Here is a 20,984-nt window from a genome sequence, read left to right on the forward strand (position 1 = left end):
ACGCATGCTATATAAATGAAACTATTCAGATGGCGCTCTGTGGACAGTGAACAGTGTCCTTAGTCGTGGCTAGGCGCCACAGACAGCCGCCAACGGTGTGTGTACCTTGATAGAAACCTATGTTTAGAATTCTGAAATGCATGGCCCTGCGTGGCGCGACGCTGCACTTCTGGTGTGTGACCCTCTTAAAACTATGCGAAAATAAAATTCTGTGCTTTGTTTTCATATGAAACCAGCCTGATCTCACCAGAAAACATAAGTATTTTAGGTTTTGTCAGTTTAGTGGCTAATTTGTGCGAATTCGTAAGAGTTCAGTTGTATGAAATTGTACGATTTTAAAAAGGAGGCGTGGCACCTAACCCCACCCCTAAACCCAACCGTCATTGAGGGATGAGCAAATCGTACGAAAATGTACGAATTAGATCGTACAAACTCGAATTAGCTACGAATTAGCCACTAAATCAAAAAGTTACGAATTGTTACAGTGATTGTGTTGATGAAACAGATGGAGCTCCATTTCAAATCAGGACTGCTGTCTTCGTGTGAGATATTAGTTAACAAGTAGTAATACATTTGTGTTTGTATTTATTTGCGTATAAATTATGCATTGTTTTACATATGCAGGAATCTGTGGATTACTAAATTAATTTATTTGCGTATTTATTTATTGTTTTTGCAGGTTTCATCCTACATGCAAGTACACTAAACCGATGCGAAAATACAGTTCTGCTCTTTGTTTTCATATAAAACAACTGGAACTACATTTCTAATCAGGACTGCTGTCTTTGTAGTAGAGAACAAACAGTAATGAACAGTAATAAATTTGTCGCATCGCTTTATTACACTAAAACAATGCGAAAATAATGTCAGCAACAAGAACAGCTCGATGTTTTCATATGAAACAGATGCGGCTACATTTCTAATTTGGACTGCTGTCTTTGTGTGAGATATTAGTGAACAAATAATAACTATATATGGGAAAATGAACACAAAAAGCAGCCTGTGCAATATTTCTGCCAACACTCAATGTTTTTTTGTCGTTACTGCAGCTACTTTCCCCTTTTGGATCGTCCTTTCCGTCCGGTCAGTTTTCCGGATCCGTGTGCTGAGGGTCCGGGCTGTGGAGCTGCAGGGGCCGAGGCGATGTTGATCTGGCCCTCCTGGATCTCCTGCCGCGTGTCTGCTGGCATGCGGTCGATCTGCTGCTGCGTCTCCAGGTAAAACATCACATCTCTCAGCTGCTCCTGGAGCTCCGCGATCTGGCCGTCTTTATTGGCTGCCGTGTCCTGGACCCGCCTCTCCTCCTCCTGCAGCTGCGCCTGGAGCTGCGTCTGATTGGCTCGCAGGCATCGGTTCATCTCCTGCTCCTCCCGCAGCTCCTGACTGAGCTTCGACACTTTATTATTCAGCTGGGAACATCTGCAGAAAACAGCACAATAGAAATATTGCATTGCAGCACGAGCAGCGTTTAAATGAATTATGCCTTTGGTTTAAATAATGCACCCACTACATTTATACTTGATCAATGCTGAAGCGGTCTTATTTGCAAAAGTCCTGGTGGCGTGACAGTGGCTGTGGATAACATATGCCCCAGGAGCCTCTGAAATAGTTTAGTAGGACCACTGTTTTCTTGCTGAATAGCTCCAAACAGGTCAGCATTGATGTGGCGTGTTCTCCGGAGAGACACACGGTCATGGCGACCGATTTCAGCTCCACACCGTGAAAAGAGAGATGCTCTGCTTGAATGTTTTAATCTTTAAAAAGATTTAAAGGGATAGTTCACTCAAAAATTAACCTGCTCACTATTTACTCTTAAACTTTAATGATTTTCTTTCTTCTGTATAACACAATAGAAGATATTTGACCATCTTCCATAGTAATGGAAGTCAATGGTTACAGGTTTCCAACATTTTTCAAAATATCTTCTTTTGTGTTCTACAGAAGAAACAAATCGATAAATGATGATAGAATGATAAAACAAAACAAAACAATTATATTATATTATTTATGCATTATATTTGACATTTCAAATTCTAATCTGAATTTTCAGCAATAAATATTGATAGAGAGCTATATAACGTAAAACTAAACCTGTCAATTTAATTTAGAAAGTCTTGTACTTTTAGAGCGGCTGTAAAGAGAATGAAGTTGAAAGTGTGTGTTACTTCTTGTCGATGGATTGTTTGTCTTTGGTGAGTTCGTTGAGCTTGCGCTCCAGACTGTCACACTTGTCGATGGTCTCCTTGAATTTGGCCTTCATGTTATTGATCTAAAACACAAAGAGAAGCGGCTTCACTGCTGTCCGTTTGACTTCACACTGATTATTATGATCATCGTAATGCGTTACGGATCTGTTCTCACCTCTTCTGCTGTGTCTTTTTCCAGATGAACGATTTTATTCTCCCAGTAAATGCGCTGAGACTCCAGCTGACTCGTTAATAAATACGAATACTGGAGATAAACAAATACACAAGTGTTCAACTATGAGCGAAGAGTGTCTAACACAATACAGTTTACACTATCACACACACAGATGCACAGGCACACACATTTACATTCACACTCGCACAAACTCACATACATCCTATGACACATGCCTACACAGACACATACACACAAACACACACACGTGCACAAATACACACTCCCACAGAAACATACAAACGAACATGCACGCACTCACACACAGACACAAAAACACACATGAACAGAGAAACAGTCACATGATACACGCACACATACACACAGAGACACAAGAACACAACACAAATGTACAAAGACACACACATACACACACACACACACACCTCAAGCTGCAGCGCATCAATCTTCTCATCCTGACACGTGTCTCCCTCACACTCGTACTGCACCATCTTCCCGTCCGTTTTACTAGCAACAAGCCGATGAACGTAGTTATCTGAAAGACAGAGACAATGTTCAGAAACCTTTGTGGACACATGAGAAAATCACATTAAAATGATTTAATCTGCACATTTCAAATGAAAGCAACCATTAATGAGTAAAGTAAACAGTGGATCAGCGTACTGTACGTATAAAAACAGCATTTAAAAACCTGAAATATCAAAAATATTAAGGTAAATTTCCCTAAAACAATATTCACTACAATATTTACTGTTAATATTAATATTATTGAAGTATATATATATATATAGTTATACTGTGTGTGTGTGTATATATATATATATAATATTTAAGTTACAAAAACGTTTAGCAAATGTAAATAAAATAAACTTTCATAAATTGTCATTTTAAATGATTAAATCTTAATTGCACATGTAACTAAAATATTGTACTAAATATCAAATATTTAAAAAACAAAAATGTATTACATTTTCTATAATTATTTTTAAAATAATATATATACACACACACACACACACATACTGGCCACTTTATTAGGTACACCTGTCCAACTGCTTGTTAACGCAAATCAGCCAATCACATAGCAGCAACTCAATGCATTTAGGCATGTAGACATGGTCAAGACGATCTGCTGCAGATCAAACCGAGCATCAGGATGGGGAAGAAAGGAGATTTAAGTGACTGAACGTGGCATGGTTGTTGGTGCCAGATGGCTCAACACCATGAAAGCATGGATCCGTCCTGTCTTGTATCAACGGTTCAGGCTAATGGTGGTGTAATGGTGTGGGGGATAATTTTTTTGCGTACTTTGGGCCCATTAGTACCAATTGAGCATCATGTCAACGCCACAGTATTGTTGCTGTCCATCCCTTTATGAGCACAGTGTCTCCATCTTCTGATGGCTACTTCCAGCAGGATAACGCACCATGTCATAAAGCGTGAATCATCTCAGACTGGTTTCTTGAACATGATAATGAGTTCACTGTACTCAAATGGCCTCCACAGTCACCAGAGCTCAATCCAATAGAGCACATTTGTGATGTGGTGGAAAGGCAGATCATGGAGCATCATGGATGTGCAGCCGACAAATCTGTAGCAACTGTGTGATGCTATCATGTCAATATGGAGCAAAATCTCTGGGGAATATTTCCAGCACCTTGTTGAATCTTTGCCACGAAAGATTAAGGCAGTTCTGAAGGGGAAAACGGGGTCCAACCAGGTACTAGTAAGGTGTACCTAATAAAGTGCCAGATGAATATATATATGTATATACCACAAAAACTCTTTAAAAAAATCATGGTAATTTCCTCAAAATAAATGTATTTTACTACATTATGAACTACATTAAATCATGTCTAAATAGTGTATTACTTTTAAACAGCATCATTTTAAATATTGAAATCTTGAATATTGAAAACTAAACAACAATGTAAATTTTTCTCTGAAACGATACTTACAATTCAAATCACAGCTATTATTATATCAGAACGGACATTACCGCAATGAATTGAATGCAATATTATTTATGGTCACATTTCATCATCCCAACTAGCGCACTGTGATGTCACACACCTCCAGCATAGTCCCAGACCCTGTGATTGGTCAGCTGCATGGCGTAAGTGTGCTGTGTTTCCTCAAAGTGCTTGTAAGCATGACGACTGACGTAACGTCCGCAGCCGATGTGACCGCAGATGAGACAGATCCACAGATTCTAAAAGAACAAATATTAATAATTAATAATAAATAAACACATTTGCAGATGCGAGACTACAGCAGCTAAACATTCTGAATGTGCTGCAACAGGAAGTCCACTACAGTAATCGAGCCAAATTAATAAGTTAAGGAAGTTAATAATAAACTATAAACTAAATTAAATCAAATAAATTAACGAATGCTGGAGATGTGAAAGTGAAGAAGGAGACTTGATGCATGCCCCGTGGTCCTGTTCTAAACTGGGTTTAAAGTGCATAATTACATTCAGGATGTTTCTGGATGCTGCTTTTCGTTTTGTCCTAACATATTTGTACTGGGAGATCCGTTCGTGCTGGGATCTGGTGTGAAGATGTCTGCGTGGATTCAAATAAGTATTATGATTGGAAGACAGATCATTATGAGGGGATGGAGTTCAGCAGGTCCACCATTATTTCAAGAATGGGTTCCAGAATCGGGGAAGGTGGCAGCACATGAAAAAATTACATATAGATTACTAGATAAATTAGATGTTTATCAGAGAAGATGGGGAAATTATTTGGCATTTTTGGAGAATGAATAAGGTCACTGTGGTGAGACGCATGGTAAAAGTGTAATTATTATATTTGATTTATGTATTATTATTCTTTTTTGATATTATTTTATGAAATGTCTTATTTTTTATTTATTTATTCTTTATATTATTATGTTCTGTATGTGTGTGTGTGTTTTTTATTTATTTATTGAGTCTTATATTATGTATCTGTATTTACTTATGATAGCAACATCTAATGACACCCACTGCCGGTGTTGGGAGGGGGAGGGAAAAAGGGGGTGTTAAAAGGAGGTAAAAATTTGTAAACTGATTGTACTGTTAAATCATTGAAGAAAATAAAAAAAATTGAATTATAAAAAAAATAATATTAAAATTAACGTTGGGGACGGACGAGTCAAACAAATTTTCTTAGGTGGAGAAATTCTGATTTAGAAAAAATATTATAGTAAATACTGTGAAAAATTCCTTGCTCTGTTAAACATCATTTGGGAAATACTTGTAATAATTCACAGGAGGGCGAATAATTTTGACTTTAACTGTAAGTGACTGGCCAATAACTATTAATCTACAGTAATGATTCATCTATTATAGCTGTAAATGAGACATCTGAAAGGTCCGTTACCTCCTGAACGCCACACTCGAAACACTTGTTTTCCTCGACGGGTTCAGGAGTTTGACAGTATCTGCACACAGGACACCTGAGGGAGAAGAGAAGCACACTATTAGAGATATTCAAGACAATATCATATCTAAAAGACAATTATTTCTTCATGATGTCTGTGGTGTTAATGCGGGCCATTTAATATTGTTGGATATTGGATGCTGAATTTCTCAAGTGCTGTTTAATGAAGAGAATATTTATTCTAAACGTTTTAAACAATAAAATAGACAGGACTCATTTCTAATAACTGATTTCTTTTATCTTCGCCATGATGACAGCACATAATACTTGACTGGATATTTTTCAAGATACTAGTATTCAGCTTAAAATGACATTAAGGGTATATGTGACGCGGGCAAGCTGAAATTCTCCATTGTGTATGTGTGTGAATGAGTGTGCATGGATGTTTCCCAGTGATGGGTTGCGGCTAGAAGGGCATTCACTGCGTAAAACATAAGCTGGATAAGTTGACACCAGTGCTGCAAGTCGGCAGCTGTTCACACTGTTCATATTTCTGCCGCGCCACAGAGCGCCATATGAATAGTTTCATTTTAAATCAAAATGAAAATATGCAAATGTTACTTCCAACGGTCATACACACGGCACATCTGGTGTGCGACCAGCTTCAGGAGACCAGAACCTCAGCTTTAAGGCAGCACTCATGTCTCATTACAAATGGGCAAACAAAATTGACATTTAACCTACAATCCTTACACAAGCTACAGTTTTATCTGTTATCGCTCTCTTTTGGTAGTACCACATTTATGTGAGATTTTAAAAAACAGATCTAAATTTAGTGAGAACGGTTGGGTTGCAGGGGTGAACAAAGGCTGAATTTACAGCGGGAGGAGTCGGGTGCGGAATAAAACCTGGCGGGAGCGAGACTGTAAAAACAATCCAGCGCAGACCTCTAGCTGAAAACTCTACGGTTTAACAAAGTGACTTTTATTGGCATTTTTGTAGTTATTAATAAAAAAATTATATTAAATAAATAAAATAATATAATGCATAAGAAATAATATCTAGAGAAATAAGTAAAATAACAGGGAATTTACTGGCACTTTATTACAAGGTTTTTGTAGTGCAATATACAACATCAACCCAGAAATATTTCACTTTAAACTATAAAAAATATTAATAAAAGTCACTTTTTTTAACTGTTTAAAAAAGGTTGGAAGAAAGATCAAGATCCCATTATGCAATTCAAAAGCAGAAATAAATGGAGAAAAATTCTAATAAAACATCAATGACAAAATACGGAAAAACTGCAGTGACAATAAAACAAACAATATAATGCCAGAGTGACAGAAGGTTAATAATCATAACAAAATTTAATAAACAAATGTAGAAACAAAACAAAAACGCACTAAAAAACAAGTGTATAAATAATTCAATATAATTCTTACAATAACAAACAAGCAGGACCTTTACACTAATCAAAGATCTCGAAAACAGAACACAGATGGCCAGTTTTAATGGCCTTTTTATTAGTACAAAATTAAATAGTACAGATGGAATTTTTCAGTTCCAGTTTTCATGAAATATTACATCATGACTTTTTCCATGTCCAATCTAATACTGATGACACAAATCCTGCCCTTTATAATTTCCCCCCTCATATCAATCAGAGGTGAACGCTTTGTACGCATTTAACAATTGACCTGCGTAACATTTGATCATCAGCTGAAACCAATCCCAATCCTCCCAACGCCAGTGGTTTTGCACTCCTATTGTGCGCATGAAATGTGACACTGTGATGTTCATCTCACAGGTCAGAGGTCGACTATGACAACTCCACGCAAACACAAGACTGAGAACACAGAACAGCCCAGCAAACCTTTATCACATGCCAATGAAGCATTATGATGGAAAGGTTGAAAGTGACGCGCAAAAATAACAGATGAGAGCAAAATATTGTGCATGCACTGATGCGTCATGGGAGAGGAATGTGACGTGATGAGAAGGGTGTGGATCAAATACATCAGGCATGAACAAAGCAAACTGAAAACATACTTCCTAATGTTACCATAAGTGTACAGTGGGGGACATAAGTATTGAACACGTCATGCTTTTTCCTGGAAATAATACTCCTAAAGGAGCTGTTGACATGGAATTGAAGCAGATTTTGGTAAAAACCCAAACAATACAGAAGGAGACAGTACTGAACTACTGAAATGCATTTAACACTTTATTATGAAAGGCTTTTTTGGTGATGGCAGCTTAAAGACGCCTCTCATATGGAGAATGAATTCACATGCATTGCTCAGGTGTGAGTTTTTCGCAGACTTTAACAGAATGTCAAAATCTTGATTGGTCTCGACTATCAAGCATTAATTTGTATTTTCTATTGGATTCAGCTCAGGTGATTGGCTGGGCCATTTTACAGCTTGATTTTCTTTCTCTGAAAGCATTTGAGAGTCTCCTTGGCTGTGTTTTGGATCATTGTCTTGCTGAAATGTCCACCCTGGTTTCATCTTCATCCTCTTGCTAATGTAGATGTTGGACTGAAGCGGCTGATATTCATTTACACTGAGGAAGAGCAGAGGGTTGCTGAAGAACAACTGAGAGATTACAGCTGCTGTCTGGACTTTCCATGCCTTTCTACACTTTCCATTCTTCATGTGTTCAATTTCCTTGTGTCATTTAATTTTATTACACAGAACTTCGTAACTTTATTAGTTTTGCATATATGGATTTCTTTGGTTGTTATCAACATCCAGTGAAAATTTCAAGTCAAAAGCACCTTTATAAATGTTTTATGAGAAAAATGGTGACGTGTTCAATACTTATTTTCCCTGCTGTATATTTAACTATTGTTAATAATAATTAAATGTATTTTAACTATAAAATAATTAATTCAATGCATTAAAAATACTTTGTCTTAAATCTTTATGACTTTTAGTCCATATAAGATAGCAAAAGAATTAGTTTTTCCTCATTTTACTGCTACCAGGTGAAATAAAATGAAACCAAATAAATGTATTAGGAAATTCTAGATTATTATAATTAATATATATAATAATTATAGATAATAAATAATTATTATATTAAATGTAGTCTATAAATTATATAATCTGGGAAAAAAAGTTACAAAATCTGACTCTTTATCTGTTTATCAGATAATTATATTTAAAAAACTATAATAAATATGGAATGTTTTACATGCATCTTAAAATTTAGAGGGTCTTCTGTAAAATATGACCATTTTCATTAATCTACTCCACAGTATGTGATCAGGGCACTCTTTTGAAGTTATAAAGGTAAAATTCTGTAAAAAAAATTAATTAAATAATGCAGCTAGTGGTTAAAAATATATATAGATTAAACTTGAATCAACTTTAATAGTTACAAATATCTTAAACATATATATAGACTCCATGTTGATTCTAAATGCTTTGGTTGTGAATGACAGCACTCACGATGCATCTTCCCATCTCTGCAGACACTGGCTGTGGAAGCTGTGGTTGCATAAAGTGGTCAACACGCCGTTGACGGACTCGTCCATGCGCTCCAAACACACGGTACACTTGGGCAGCTCCGTCAGATCCATCACAGGTAAACTGGCCCCCTGTTTATAATGCAGAGTTTCAGATCATTCAGAACATTCCAGAACACTGAGGCTATTGTTATACATGTAAATCGGTGCTAGAAACATGGTGTGTTTGTTTGTGTGCGTTGTTGTGCGCTTGCTTCTGTTTTAGACAGAAATAGCTAATCAACAACAACAACAAAAGGTTAATCATTTCTGAAACTCATTTTGTATGAATGGTCATTAAATAGTGATGCAATTGTGTGCTCTGCATTTTATAAGCTCAATATAATGCATCACATGCTTTTTTCTGTAAAGCATCATATTTTGGGGAGCACTGTGTTAACTGTATTGGTCTGGCCCTCTGAAACCGCCTCCATTTCTAAAGTGGGGAAATCAACTGCCCACTCCTGATTTAGACAAACGTAACTATAAAGTACTTTAATGTACATCCCTAGCATGTAGCAAAGCCTTACCTCTTCAGATTTGATGACTTCCGCTCTCTCCACATAGACTAACTGGCAGACGGCATCCTCAATGGAGTTGAACTGACGCCCGTTGCACGTTGTGTAGAAGCTGTCGGCATCAGCCTAACCAATTGAAAAACACAATTTAATTTCAAAATGGCAAGGGGATGGGGAGTTCTCCTGTCACCCAAAGGAATGAGCGCTGCTTATATTGATATGCACTGTTTACATTGCAAGAAAGTAAGAGAAGTCTCTTGAATATTGTCAGCTTTTGGGATGGCGTTGGCCACCAGTAAGAAACAGTGAGTGAGAAGGTGCTGGAAAGTGATTTTCCGCATATTGGTTTTAATACCATGAGGTAGTGCTCATTTATAGACTTGTAAGAGCATGTGGAGGTGGGAGTGTGCAGGTACTATGGCTGATCTGTAAGCAAGCATCATTGCCTTTAACCTGATGAGGGTTGCAACCGGCGAGATAAAGAGAGGTGTGATGGGGGCTCTCTTGGGCTCATTGAAGACCAGTCATGCAGCAGCATTTTAAACAATTTGTTGAGGTTTGATTAAAATCCAGCCAGTTGAGCATTGCTTTAGTCCAGTCTTTATTTTGAATCCTTTGTTATTTCTCAGCTGGACTATTGCAATGCTTTTCTGACCGGACAAGAATTTGACCAGAATTACGAGAGACCTTTTTCTTAAACTGAACATTTCTAATCCCACTGAGAGGACATGGACCATGCAACGACGTAAACCAGGGGTCATCGATCTCTGTCCAGGAGGGCTGGTGTCCCTGCAGGGTTTAGGTCCAACTTGCCTCAACACACCTTCCTGGGTGTTTCAAGTACACCTAGTAAGACCTTGATTAGCTTGTTCAGGTGTGTTAGATTAAGATTGGAGCTAAAATCTGCAGGACACCGGCCCTCCAGGAACAAGTTTGGTGACCCCTGATGTAAACATTTCATAACATGACGTGTGGAACAAGCTGTTGTTTTTGTAGAATGAAGTGGTCCTGGTCATCTACAATTCTCCATTTCCAACAACCCATCAGTCCTCACATCATTCTCTCAGACACAGACTGGATGTTTTAGCAATGGGAATATGTCATTTTACTGCCTGATGAGCATAAGCAGCATTACATGCACGTTGTATCTTAATTAATTCCTAGTCTGCTCTTTAAAGCAAAGACAATAAGCAATGATAGGAGAATAATATCTGGAAGCAGGGGGGACACTCCTATTCATACAGTGTGCACATGTCAAAAATCCTAACATAGCTAACTCACCTGACTCCTGAACTTGACCAGCACCATGTACTGGTTTGGCGTGGAGTCCCGGATAATCTTCATGTGCTCCATGACATCGTTGTAGGGAGCCACGAACTTCATGAGGTCATGGCTGGTCATGGTGGTGGGTACTGTGAGGATGCACAGCATTGCACTGCGCCTTACATCCTCTGTTAGTGATGTCATCTTACTGCAACATGACATCACACAACGCATAGATAACAGGTCAAACAATGCAACATGGTGGGGATAACTGACATCCATTAGCCTGCATATTTAATTTAGCTTGTTAAGTGCACAGATTTGTTTCAAAACTATTTCTAAATTCAGTTCTGATTTCCAGAGCAATAATAACGACGTGTGGTAAAAAAATTTGAGTTTTCCAAACACACGTCCTATTTTCCCATATGGTCCAAAACCCGACAGGTGGACAAATCTAAGCTTGTTTTTATTAAAACAATTATAAATATGCCAATAAATAATAATAATAATGACATTATGCAAATGCAGATTGTCATGAATAAAGTGAAAAAAGAGGTGAAGAAGGCATGGAGGCAGTGGTGTTTATATTTATGTAGAAAATTTTAATCCTTTGTTTTTATATGTAAAGATATTTGTGTATTACTGCACATCCAGTGTGTATTAAGCAATGTGTAAGCATTTAAGGCACACAACTAACGCACTCTGCGCTGGACTTTAGACCAGCTTTTACTTGGTCTATGGTGCAGTTTATTTCAGATCCTTAAAATAGCAACACAACAACAATGCGCCTTAACATACCTCCTTTCTTGTCTGGCACACCCATAAGTCCACAAATGCGCAAACGCATTTACTACTTAAACAACATGGCTAAAAATTAGAGTTGCGTTAGTCTGTAAATAGCAACAAATCATGCCAAACACGACTTGTGCCTTATTGTGCTGGGTGTATGATAAGGCCCGTCATGTTTCAGTTTAATGTTCAGAGATTACGACAAACAAAACTCTTTAAGTGCCTGTAATAAAGTGTTCACTACTTATTTTCCCAAATATCAACAGCATTATTGTTTAATCACTGAATCGAATTGAGAATTGATTCAAAAATCGATTTATATCATAAGCTTGTGAAACCAAATCAAATCAGAACATGTGAATCGATACCCAGACCTAGTAAAAAAAAGAGAGGGTATTAGCATAGATGCACAGCTAGACGGTGCTAACTTAGTTTTGTAGAGGTGCATGATGCCGTGGACGATCTCCACCGATGGGTTTCCACTGAAAAAGGAGATCTGATCCGGCAGCTGTTTGGAGGGGGAGTCTGGTGTCATGTTCGCATCTGTCTGGCTGGCGTCACCTTCTTTACCTTCCTCGGCTTCTGAATAAAAAAACACACTTACCTCATTACTGACCAACTGGGCTCAAAATACAGTTAAAGTCAAAATTATTCGCCCTCCTGTGAATTTTTACAAATATTTCCCAAATGATGTTCAACAGAGCAAGGAATTTTTCACAGTATTTCCTATAATGCTTTTTCTTCTGGAGAAAGTCTTATTTGTTTTATTTCGGCTAGAATAAAAGCAGTTGAGTTTTTTTTAAAGCATTTTAAGGTCAATATTATTAGCCCCTTTAAGCTATATTTTTGTTTTCAATTGTCTAAATAGCAAACCATCACTATACAATGACTTGCCTAATTACCCTAACATGCCTAATTAACCTAGTTAAGCCTTTAAATGTCACTTTAAGCTGAATACTAGTATTTTGAAAATTATCTTAGGCAAGTTAGGGTAATCAGGCAAGTCATTGTATAACACAGTTATTTTTCTGTAGGCAATTGAAAAAATTTACCTTAAAATGTTTTTAAATTTAAAAAACAATTATTTTATTATAGCCAAAATAAAACAAAGTAGATTTAAAAAAAAAAAAAAAAATATATATATATATATATATATATATATATATATATAAAATCCCAAAATACTGTGAAATTATTTTGTTCCATTGAATATCACTTAAAAAAATTAGAATAAGGGTAACGCTTTATAATAACTACACACTATCAACCATTTATTAAGCATTAGCAAATAGTTCATTCATTATCTGTTAAGCATTAACTTTACATTAATAGACGTTAGTAAGCAGTTTATAACTGCAGCTACAAATGCTGTATTCTTGACATACAACCACATTTATAATCTGCTTAATAATTGTACTTCCATAATTTGTTAATGATTCTTGTTTCATTACTAAATTAATTATTGCATTATTTATAAACCATCTGTATTTAAGAGTAGTTGGTTGTTTTTTAAGATCATTCAGAATGAGTTAGTAAATGATTAATAAACTATTAAAAGCAACATTTATCTTATTATTCAGGCATATAGTAATGGTTAATTTGTATGTTAATAAATGCTTTAAGTCAACTTCATATAGTTTTGTGACCTAATCTAAAGTGCTTTAATTAAGTACTTGGCTTTAAGTGCTAAATGAATGCTTTATAAATCCCTTATAAATGACAATTAAAGTTTGGGTTAAATTGTAAACAGGATTAAAGAACATAAACGACTTTACTCATTTCTATTCATTTGAAGATACACAAAGGAAACTGAATCAAATAAAAAATAAATCTCTGGAACCTTAATCTAAAATAAAATTACTGTACAGTTTAAACACTGCATCTTATTATATTGTTAATTTATTATATTGTTGTTGTTTTGTCCAATTTTGTGTGGTATTTTGACACTCCTGTTATTCAGCAATTGTTTAAACTTTACAGTAATTTTACTTTTTAGATCAGACTGCAAAGAGTATTGTTCAGCTGATACCGAGTCTTTAATTGTCATTTATAAGGGATTTATAAAGCATTAATAGTCCTCACTTTAGATTAGCTCACAAAAGTAAAGCATTTATTAACATACATAGTGACCATTACTAAATGTCTGAATAATAAGATTCATTGATTTCAATGGTGTATTAATCATTTACTAACTCAATCTAAATTATCTGAAAAACCACCAACTATTCTTAAATACAGATGTTTTATAAATAATGCAATAAATAATTTAGGAATGAAACATGAATCATTAACAAAGTATGAAAGTATAATCATTAAGCAGATTATAGATGTGGTTGTAAGTCAAGAATACAGCATTTGTAGCTGCAGTTATAAACTGCTTACTAACGCTTATTAATGTAGAGTTAATGCTTAACAACTAATGAATTCACTAGATGCTTAATAAATGATTCATAGTGTGTAGTTATTATAAAGTGTTACCGAAAAAAGTTTTATTATTCACAGGAGGACTAAATAATTAAAAAATATCTTAAGCTAACTAATTAAGTCTGCAACCAATAGTAAATAATTATTCACTGCCTTTCGAAGTCCCCAGAATAACAATATTGTCCATGTTCATCCTCACTATATACTGAATATCGGCATGTGTCTACTTGCGATGCAAACCTGTGCTGGGCTGAAATGTCTCGATCACCATGTCGCTCATGACGCGGCTGCCTAGGTGCTGGTGGAGGATCGCTCCTCGCTCCAGGTCCGTTTTACCGCCCAGCGTGGCTTTGGCAGATCCCAGAGCTTTCTCTTTCATCTCGTCCTCAGACATCTCTGACACTGAGGGACACAGGAGGGGAAAACTGTGACACCAGTGGAAAAACAGCAACATAAAGGCCTCAAAGGGATTCTAGAAACGAGCTCCAACACAACCAGTGCTTGAATGCTCTCGGTTCATTGTGACACATCACTGCAATGTGAACACAAAATCTGTTTTTTGGCTACATTAACAGTGGAAGTCATATTTGTTCTTCTGGAGAAAGTCTCATTTGTTTTATTTCAGCTAGAATAAAAGCAGTTTTTAATTGTTTTAAACCCTTTTTAAGGTCAATATTATTAGCCCCCTTCAGCAATATGTCTCTTCAATTGTCTACAGAACAAATCACCATTGTACAATGAATTGCCTAACTATCCTTACTTGCCTAATTACCCTAGTTAAGCCTTTAAATGTCACTTTAAGCTGTATAGAAGTGTCTTGAAGAATATCTAGTCTAATATTATTTACTGTCATCATGACAAAGAGAAAATAAATCAGTTATTAGAGATGAGTTATTAAAACTATTATGATTAGAGATGTGTTGGAGAAATCTTTATTCTGTTAAACAGAAATTGGGGAAAAGAAATAATTCATGTGGGCTGATTTTTTTGTTAATTAATTAATTAATTGGAGAGAGAGAGAGAGAGAGAGAGAGAGAGAGAGAGAGAGAGAGTAAGAGAGAGAGAGACATGACCACTAGGGCTGTGTGATTTGGGGGAAATACAATTGCAAAAAATCAGTATCTGTATGTGTATGTATGCATAGAATATATAAAACCTATACGTTTCCTAGTCAAAAATAGTCCACCAAAAATAAAATAAATCAATTGCTAAATTTTATACATACATACATTTATAATTTAATATTTGACTAGGGAAATTTCATTGTATTTACATTATAACTCGATTTACATTCTAACTTATTTTAATAAGTATACATAATGTAATATAATTCCTTTAGCATTGTCTATTATCTACATTGTTTTATATCAACCTTTCTGTGCATTTAATCAGTTGGTAATACCATGGAAGTGTCATATAAAACATGTACGTTTAAAAATAATATATATATATATTTTTACATTTTTAATTTTAAATAGACAATTATTTAAACAATAAATGCAATAACATGTATTTTTACTATCATCATCATCATCATCACTTGATTTGAATAAATAGTCATGGTTAGGGCCACTTCTAGTACTATATATTTACATGCCATTTCAGAGTAGATTGAGGTAAAGCTGATTTTATCTTCGCACATTTGTTTATCTTTAAAAAAATGACAACTTGTGAGGGGCTCCCTATATTGTTTACCATGCTACTTTGAATATTCGACCTGAAATCACATATAAATGCCTGACAAAAAGTCTTGTCTCCTATACATCAAATAATAACTCGACTTCTAGTTGATGATTTGGTATCAGAAGTGGCTTATATGAAAGGTAAAGGCCTCTAGATTACGCTTATTTTACCTCAATAAAATATGATTATGGCTTGATTATTAATGATTTGATTAGGACAGTAAGGTCTGACTCTGCTTAGACTAAAGTCTGCTCACTGAACCTTCAATAATGTCCAGTATAGAATATGTGCTCATGCTGCAGTGGAAACAGAATGAATATTGTGTCTGACTCCATCATGAGCTTGGAGGACTGCATCCATACATCTCTGACATGAGTCAAATCACTGATTAATAAAGTCATCTGGAATGGCAAAGAAAGCCTTCTTGCAGGACTCCCAAAGTTCATCTAGATTGTTTGCATTCATCTTCAATGCCTCCTCCTTCATCTTACCCCATGACATGCTCAATAATGTTCATGTATGGTGACTGGGCTGGCCAATCCTGGAGCAGCTTGACCTTCTTTGTTTTCAGGAGCTTTGATGTGGAGGCTGAAGTATGAGAAGGAGCGCTATCCTGCTGGAGAATTGTCCCTCTCCTGTGGTTTGTAATGTAATGCTCGTTTACACCATAGTTCCATTATGGTAAACAAAGTACATGAGATACAGTTGGTTTTATATTCGCACATTCCCACAATATATTATTTCAGAAAAGTATTATTTGCAATTATATTTGTCACAAGCTGTCAATGTTCAAAAACGAACGAGTGTGAGAATATAAGTATTTCAAAGTAGGCCTATTTACCACAGTACTATTATGATAATCAGCTTTTATGTAGTACCATGATTATACCATGATAGACAAAGTAAGTCTCCCGGTTATGTAATAGTATAGGAGTGAAACTCACCGGCGCAGTAGTGAAAACCCTGCGGAGAATCAGACTGATCGGCGAGCTCGAGTCTGATCACAACCAGAGACACACTCATGTGTTCAGCGGTACACAAAAATATCACAACAAGCAGCACAACTCAACACAACACTGCTCCTGTAGACACAAAACAAAGATATGACCCCTACTATAGCTCTTGTAGCATAACTACATGCCATAAACGATTAATAAACGTATTATTATTTATCTTTAGAAGGAAAACAGCAGTGACGTTTGAGAATGAAAGATAAATAACTGCGCTGCTTCCGCCACAAATAACAACTTCAAAATAAAAGTCCTCTTTGATTATTTATGAGACTTATGATATATTAAGAGACTTTCAAATGATGTTGTGTTCGCGATAAAGGAAATAAACTTATTTTAATAGTAATTGTTTATTTTATGATAGCAATAAGACTATATATTTAATGCCAAATAAGCCAGTACACTTTAAAGAAATTAAAATGTGAAAACAATATGCTAAATTACAATTATATAAGGTGGAATCTAAATATAAAGCATACATTAAAATGCAGCAACAACAAATTGAACGTATTTGCATAATTGTTATTGCAAATAATTACGAATTAAGTAATTATTGATATTATTATCCATTATCCTGAGGTATTTGTTATAGGAGAAAAGCTCAGGGTTGTCTCTGATTTTAAATATTTAGGTCTAATTAAATATTAGGTCTAAACTGAGGCCGAGTAACATGCAAAACATTTATTCAAAATATGTCAAAATAAGATTTGTCACCAAAATCATTCCATTTGCTGAAACACAGAGAATGTTATGGCCAAATTAAGACTCAAAATCACCCCAGAGTGGATGAAAACATCCCCAACAGTTCACAGGTTGCAAAAAATTGTGGCCCAGATTTGGCATAAAGCTGGCACAGCAGGCATTCATCCGGCACTGGCATACAGCATGTGGGCCGAACATAGCCCTGGTTTGGAAGAGGTGGCATGGTCTTTAAGACGTCACACAAGATTTGGGCCAGATATAAAATGTAATGTTTGGCCCAGACGTTAAAAATGTATATGTGGGCCACGTAAGTTTGACCCACTTTTAAAATACATTAAAATAGTTTTTAAGTAAAGAAAAAAATTCTAACAGTCAGGCTTTGAGAAAAAGCATGCCTATAGTGTGTCTAAAGCGCAATGCTTCATGGGTTTATCCATTTCATTGCAATCGTTACACACCAACCTATCTGGCCCAGTGATGAGTTATTAACTTGGCTGAGACTTGACCCAGATGTGGTCCATGTTTGGCCTTTGTCTGAAAGCCAGACTTGGCTCAGTCATGTAGCGTAATTCACTGCACCATGTGGGCCTAGCAAAACCTGATCGTGTGGGCTAGAGCTAGCGGCGGAGAAGTTTTGCTATGTGGGTACATAAGAATTAATGAAAATAATGTTCTCATTGTTAGTACCTTATAACTCCCAGTGTATTCAATAATGTTAGCAAGCACAACATTGAAGTTTTTAATAATGTATTAGTTATTATTGAGCTATTGTAGAAGTGTTGTTTATTCTTATAGTTAATAGTAAATAACTAACATTAGCTAACGGGCACAAAATATACAGTATATGTGCAAAATACAGTCGTTATTAAGAATAACTCCTTACAATGCTCAGCATAATTGAGTCCAGGCCATTTTGAAAATGAATATTTCTCTCCATTTCTCAGTGAATATAGGCAATGTGTTTTGGTGCATTTAAACAGAACAGATTCATTCAACAGATATAGAACATGAATTTGGGTGTACTAATCCATCATCGTAAGTTATTTTGTTAGATGAGCTCCAGATTTGGCTTCAGCACTGACTAATCTAATGTTTGTGCACAGATATAATATTGTAGAGCTTCCTATTAACAATATGAATTTAAAAGACAGAACTGTGAGGGGTGTACTTAAATGTGCTGAGCACTGTATAAAACATCATATTATTGTAATGATTTTTGGAATAAGAAAACATAAATAAATCTAAACTATAGCATTTCATTTCTTAAAAGGACAGTTCACTCAAAAATTAAAATTCTGTCATCATTTAATTGTGACAAGTTCATCTGAGTTTCTTCTGTTGAACACAAAAGAAGATGTTTTGAAGAATGCTGAAAACCTGTAACCATTGACTTCCATTGTATTTATTTTTCTACTAAAGAAGTCAGTGGTTACAGGTTTCCAGCATTCTTCAAAATATCTTCTTTTGTGTTCAACAGAAGAAAGAAACTCATAAAGATTTCACACGAGGGTAAATTTTATGTAACGCAATCAATTATTAATTGTTTAAAAAAGAACAGAGGAAATAAATGAGAATAATGGAATAAATAAACATGGTTTGTTTCAGCTGCACAGTGTAAAACCACAATATCCTCCCAAATGAGTGTTAGTGAAAATTCTCACTAAATCTTCACGCTATCTAATCGATGATTGTTTGGCACTTTGTGTGTGTGTAACTCTAAACTCTAAACTGCAAAACTCCACCTAAACTGGAAACTCACATCAACCCCATAACCGTTCATCATCACACAGAATCATCCACAGTTATTTTCACAGCAAAATACGTTTCTGTGTGGAGTTTGCATGTTCTCCCCGTGTTGGCATGGGTTTCCTCTGGGTGCTCTGGCTTCCCCCACAGCCCAAAGACATGCGCTATAGGGGAATTGATCAACTAAATTGGCTGTAGTGTATGAATGTGTATGTTGCCAGTTGCCATTTCTGTGTGGAGTTTGCATGTTCTCCCTGCGTTCGCGTGGGTTCCCTCCGGGTGCTCCGGTTTCCCCCACAGCCCAAAGACATGCGGTACACAGGGGAATTGGGTAGGCTAAGTTGCCGTGTGAGTGAGTGTGTGTGGATGTTTCCCAGAGATGGATTGCGGCTGGAAGGGCATCCGCTGCGTAATACATGTGCTGGATAAGTTGGCGGTTCATTCCGCTGTGGCGACCCCGGAATAATAAAGGGACTAAGCTGAAAAGAAAATGAATGAATGAATAAATGCATTCCTTTGCCACCAGCAATATTGCAAGAACCATTCAAGATGATTTGGTTTCTCTCACTGATGTAACGCTGTTCAATGAAATACAAACAAACCATTGACTTCCATGACAAAAACAAATGTAAGTCACTGCTTACAGGTTTCCAACATTCTTCAAAATAACTTCTTTTGTGCTCAAACTCATAAAGTTTCCCTTTAAGGGAAATATAACTGTAATTAAATAACCTAAAAATGAACAGTAATGCCTTCGTTAAAAACTAATTTAATTACAGCAGCTAGTTACTTTGTAACTACAGTAACTACACCCAACACTGCGCACAGAACAAACCTACACATATTGAACATGTTATTCCTTTGCCACCAGCAATATTGCAAGATCTACTCAACATGATTTTGTTCCTTTCTCCAAATTGACTGACGTAAATCTATACAATGACGTGCAAACAAACTATTGACTTCTATAGCAGGAAAAACAAATGTAAGTCACTGCTTACAGGTTTCCAACATTCTTCAAAATATCCTCTTTTGTGTTCAAACTCATAAAGTTTCTCTTTAAGGGAAATATAACTGTAATTAAACAACCTAAAATAAACAGTAATCCCCTTAGATTATACTGTTAGGGAAAAGTAATTTAATTACAGCAGCTGGTTAACTACACCCAACACTGCACACAGAACAAATCTACACATATTGAACATTTCATTACAGTTATTCCTTTGCCACCAGCAATATTGCAAGATCTACTCAACATGATTTCCTTTCTCCAAATTGACTGACGTAACTCTATACAATGACGTGCAAACAAACTATTGACTTTTATAGTAGGAAAAATAAATCACTGCTTACACATTTCCAACATTCTTCAAAATATCTTATTTTGTGTTCAAACTCATTAAGGGAAATATAAGTAACTGTAATTAAATTACCTAAAAACAAACAGCTACACCTTAGATTACCTTTTAGTGAAAAAGTTATTTAATTACAGCAGTGAGTTTTACAACTAACTAAACCCAACACTGCGCACAGTACAAATCTACACATATTGAACATGTCATTACAGTCATTCCTTTGCCACCAG

General features: G+C 35.9%; 1 protein-coding gene across 2 annotated transcripts; it reads right to left on the reverse strand.

Moving 5' to 3' along the window:
• Positions 1-647: 647 nt before the first annotated feature.
• brap (BRCA1 associated protein) lies at positions 648-17,166 on the reverse strand. 2 transcript variants are annotated; one of them, XM_056467065.1, is made up of 12 exons: positions 16,886-17,166; positions 14,499-14,660; positions 12,263-12,413; positions 11,064-11,253; positions 9,795-9,908; positions 9,209-9,357; positions 5,751-5,826; positions 4,456-4,594; positions 2,808-2,917; positions 2,362-2,451; positions 2,166-2,269; positions 648-1,419 (listed from the first exon to the last, which is right to left on the reverse strand). In XM_056467065.1, the coding sequence occupies exons 1-12, from the start codon at positions 16,962-16,964 to the stop codon at positions 1,050-1,052; spliced, it is 1,734 nt and encodes a 577-aa protein (XP_056323040.1). In that variant the 5' UTR covers positions 16,965-17,166; the 3' UTR covers positions 648-1,049. The 2 variants fall into 2 exon arrangements, with proteins under 2 accessions (XP_056323040.1, XP_056323039.1); XM_056467064.1 differs by having other exon boundaries at positions 12,263-12,416.
• Between the last annotated feature and the right edge of the window lie 3,818 nt (positions 17,167-20,984).

Source organism: Danio aesculapii, chromosome 10 (genome assembly GCF_903798145.1).
Source record: "Danio aesculapii chromosome 10, fDanAes4.1, whole genome shotgun sequence".
Taxonomy (NCBI): domain Eukaryota; kingdom Metazoa; phylum Chordata; class Actinopteri; order Cypriniformes; family Danionidae; genus Danio; species Danio aesculapii.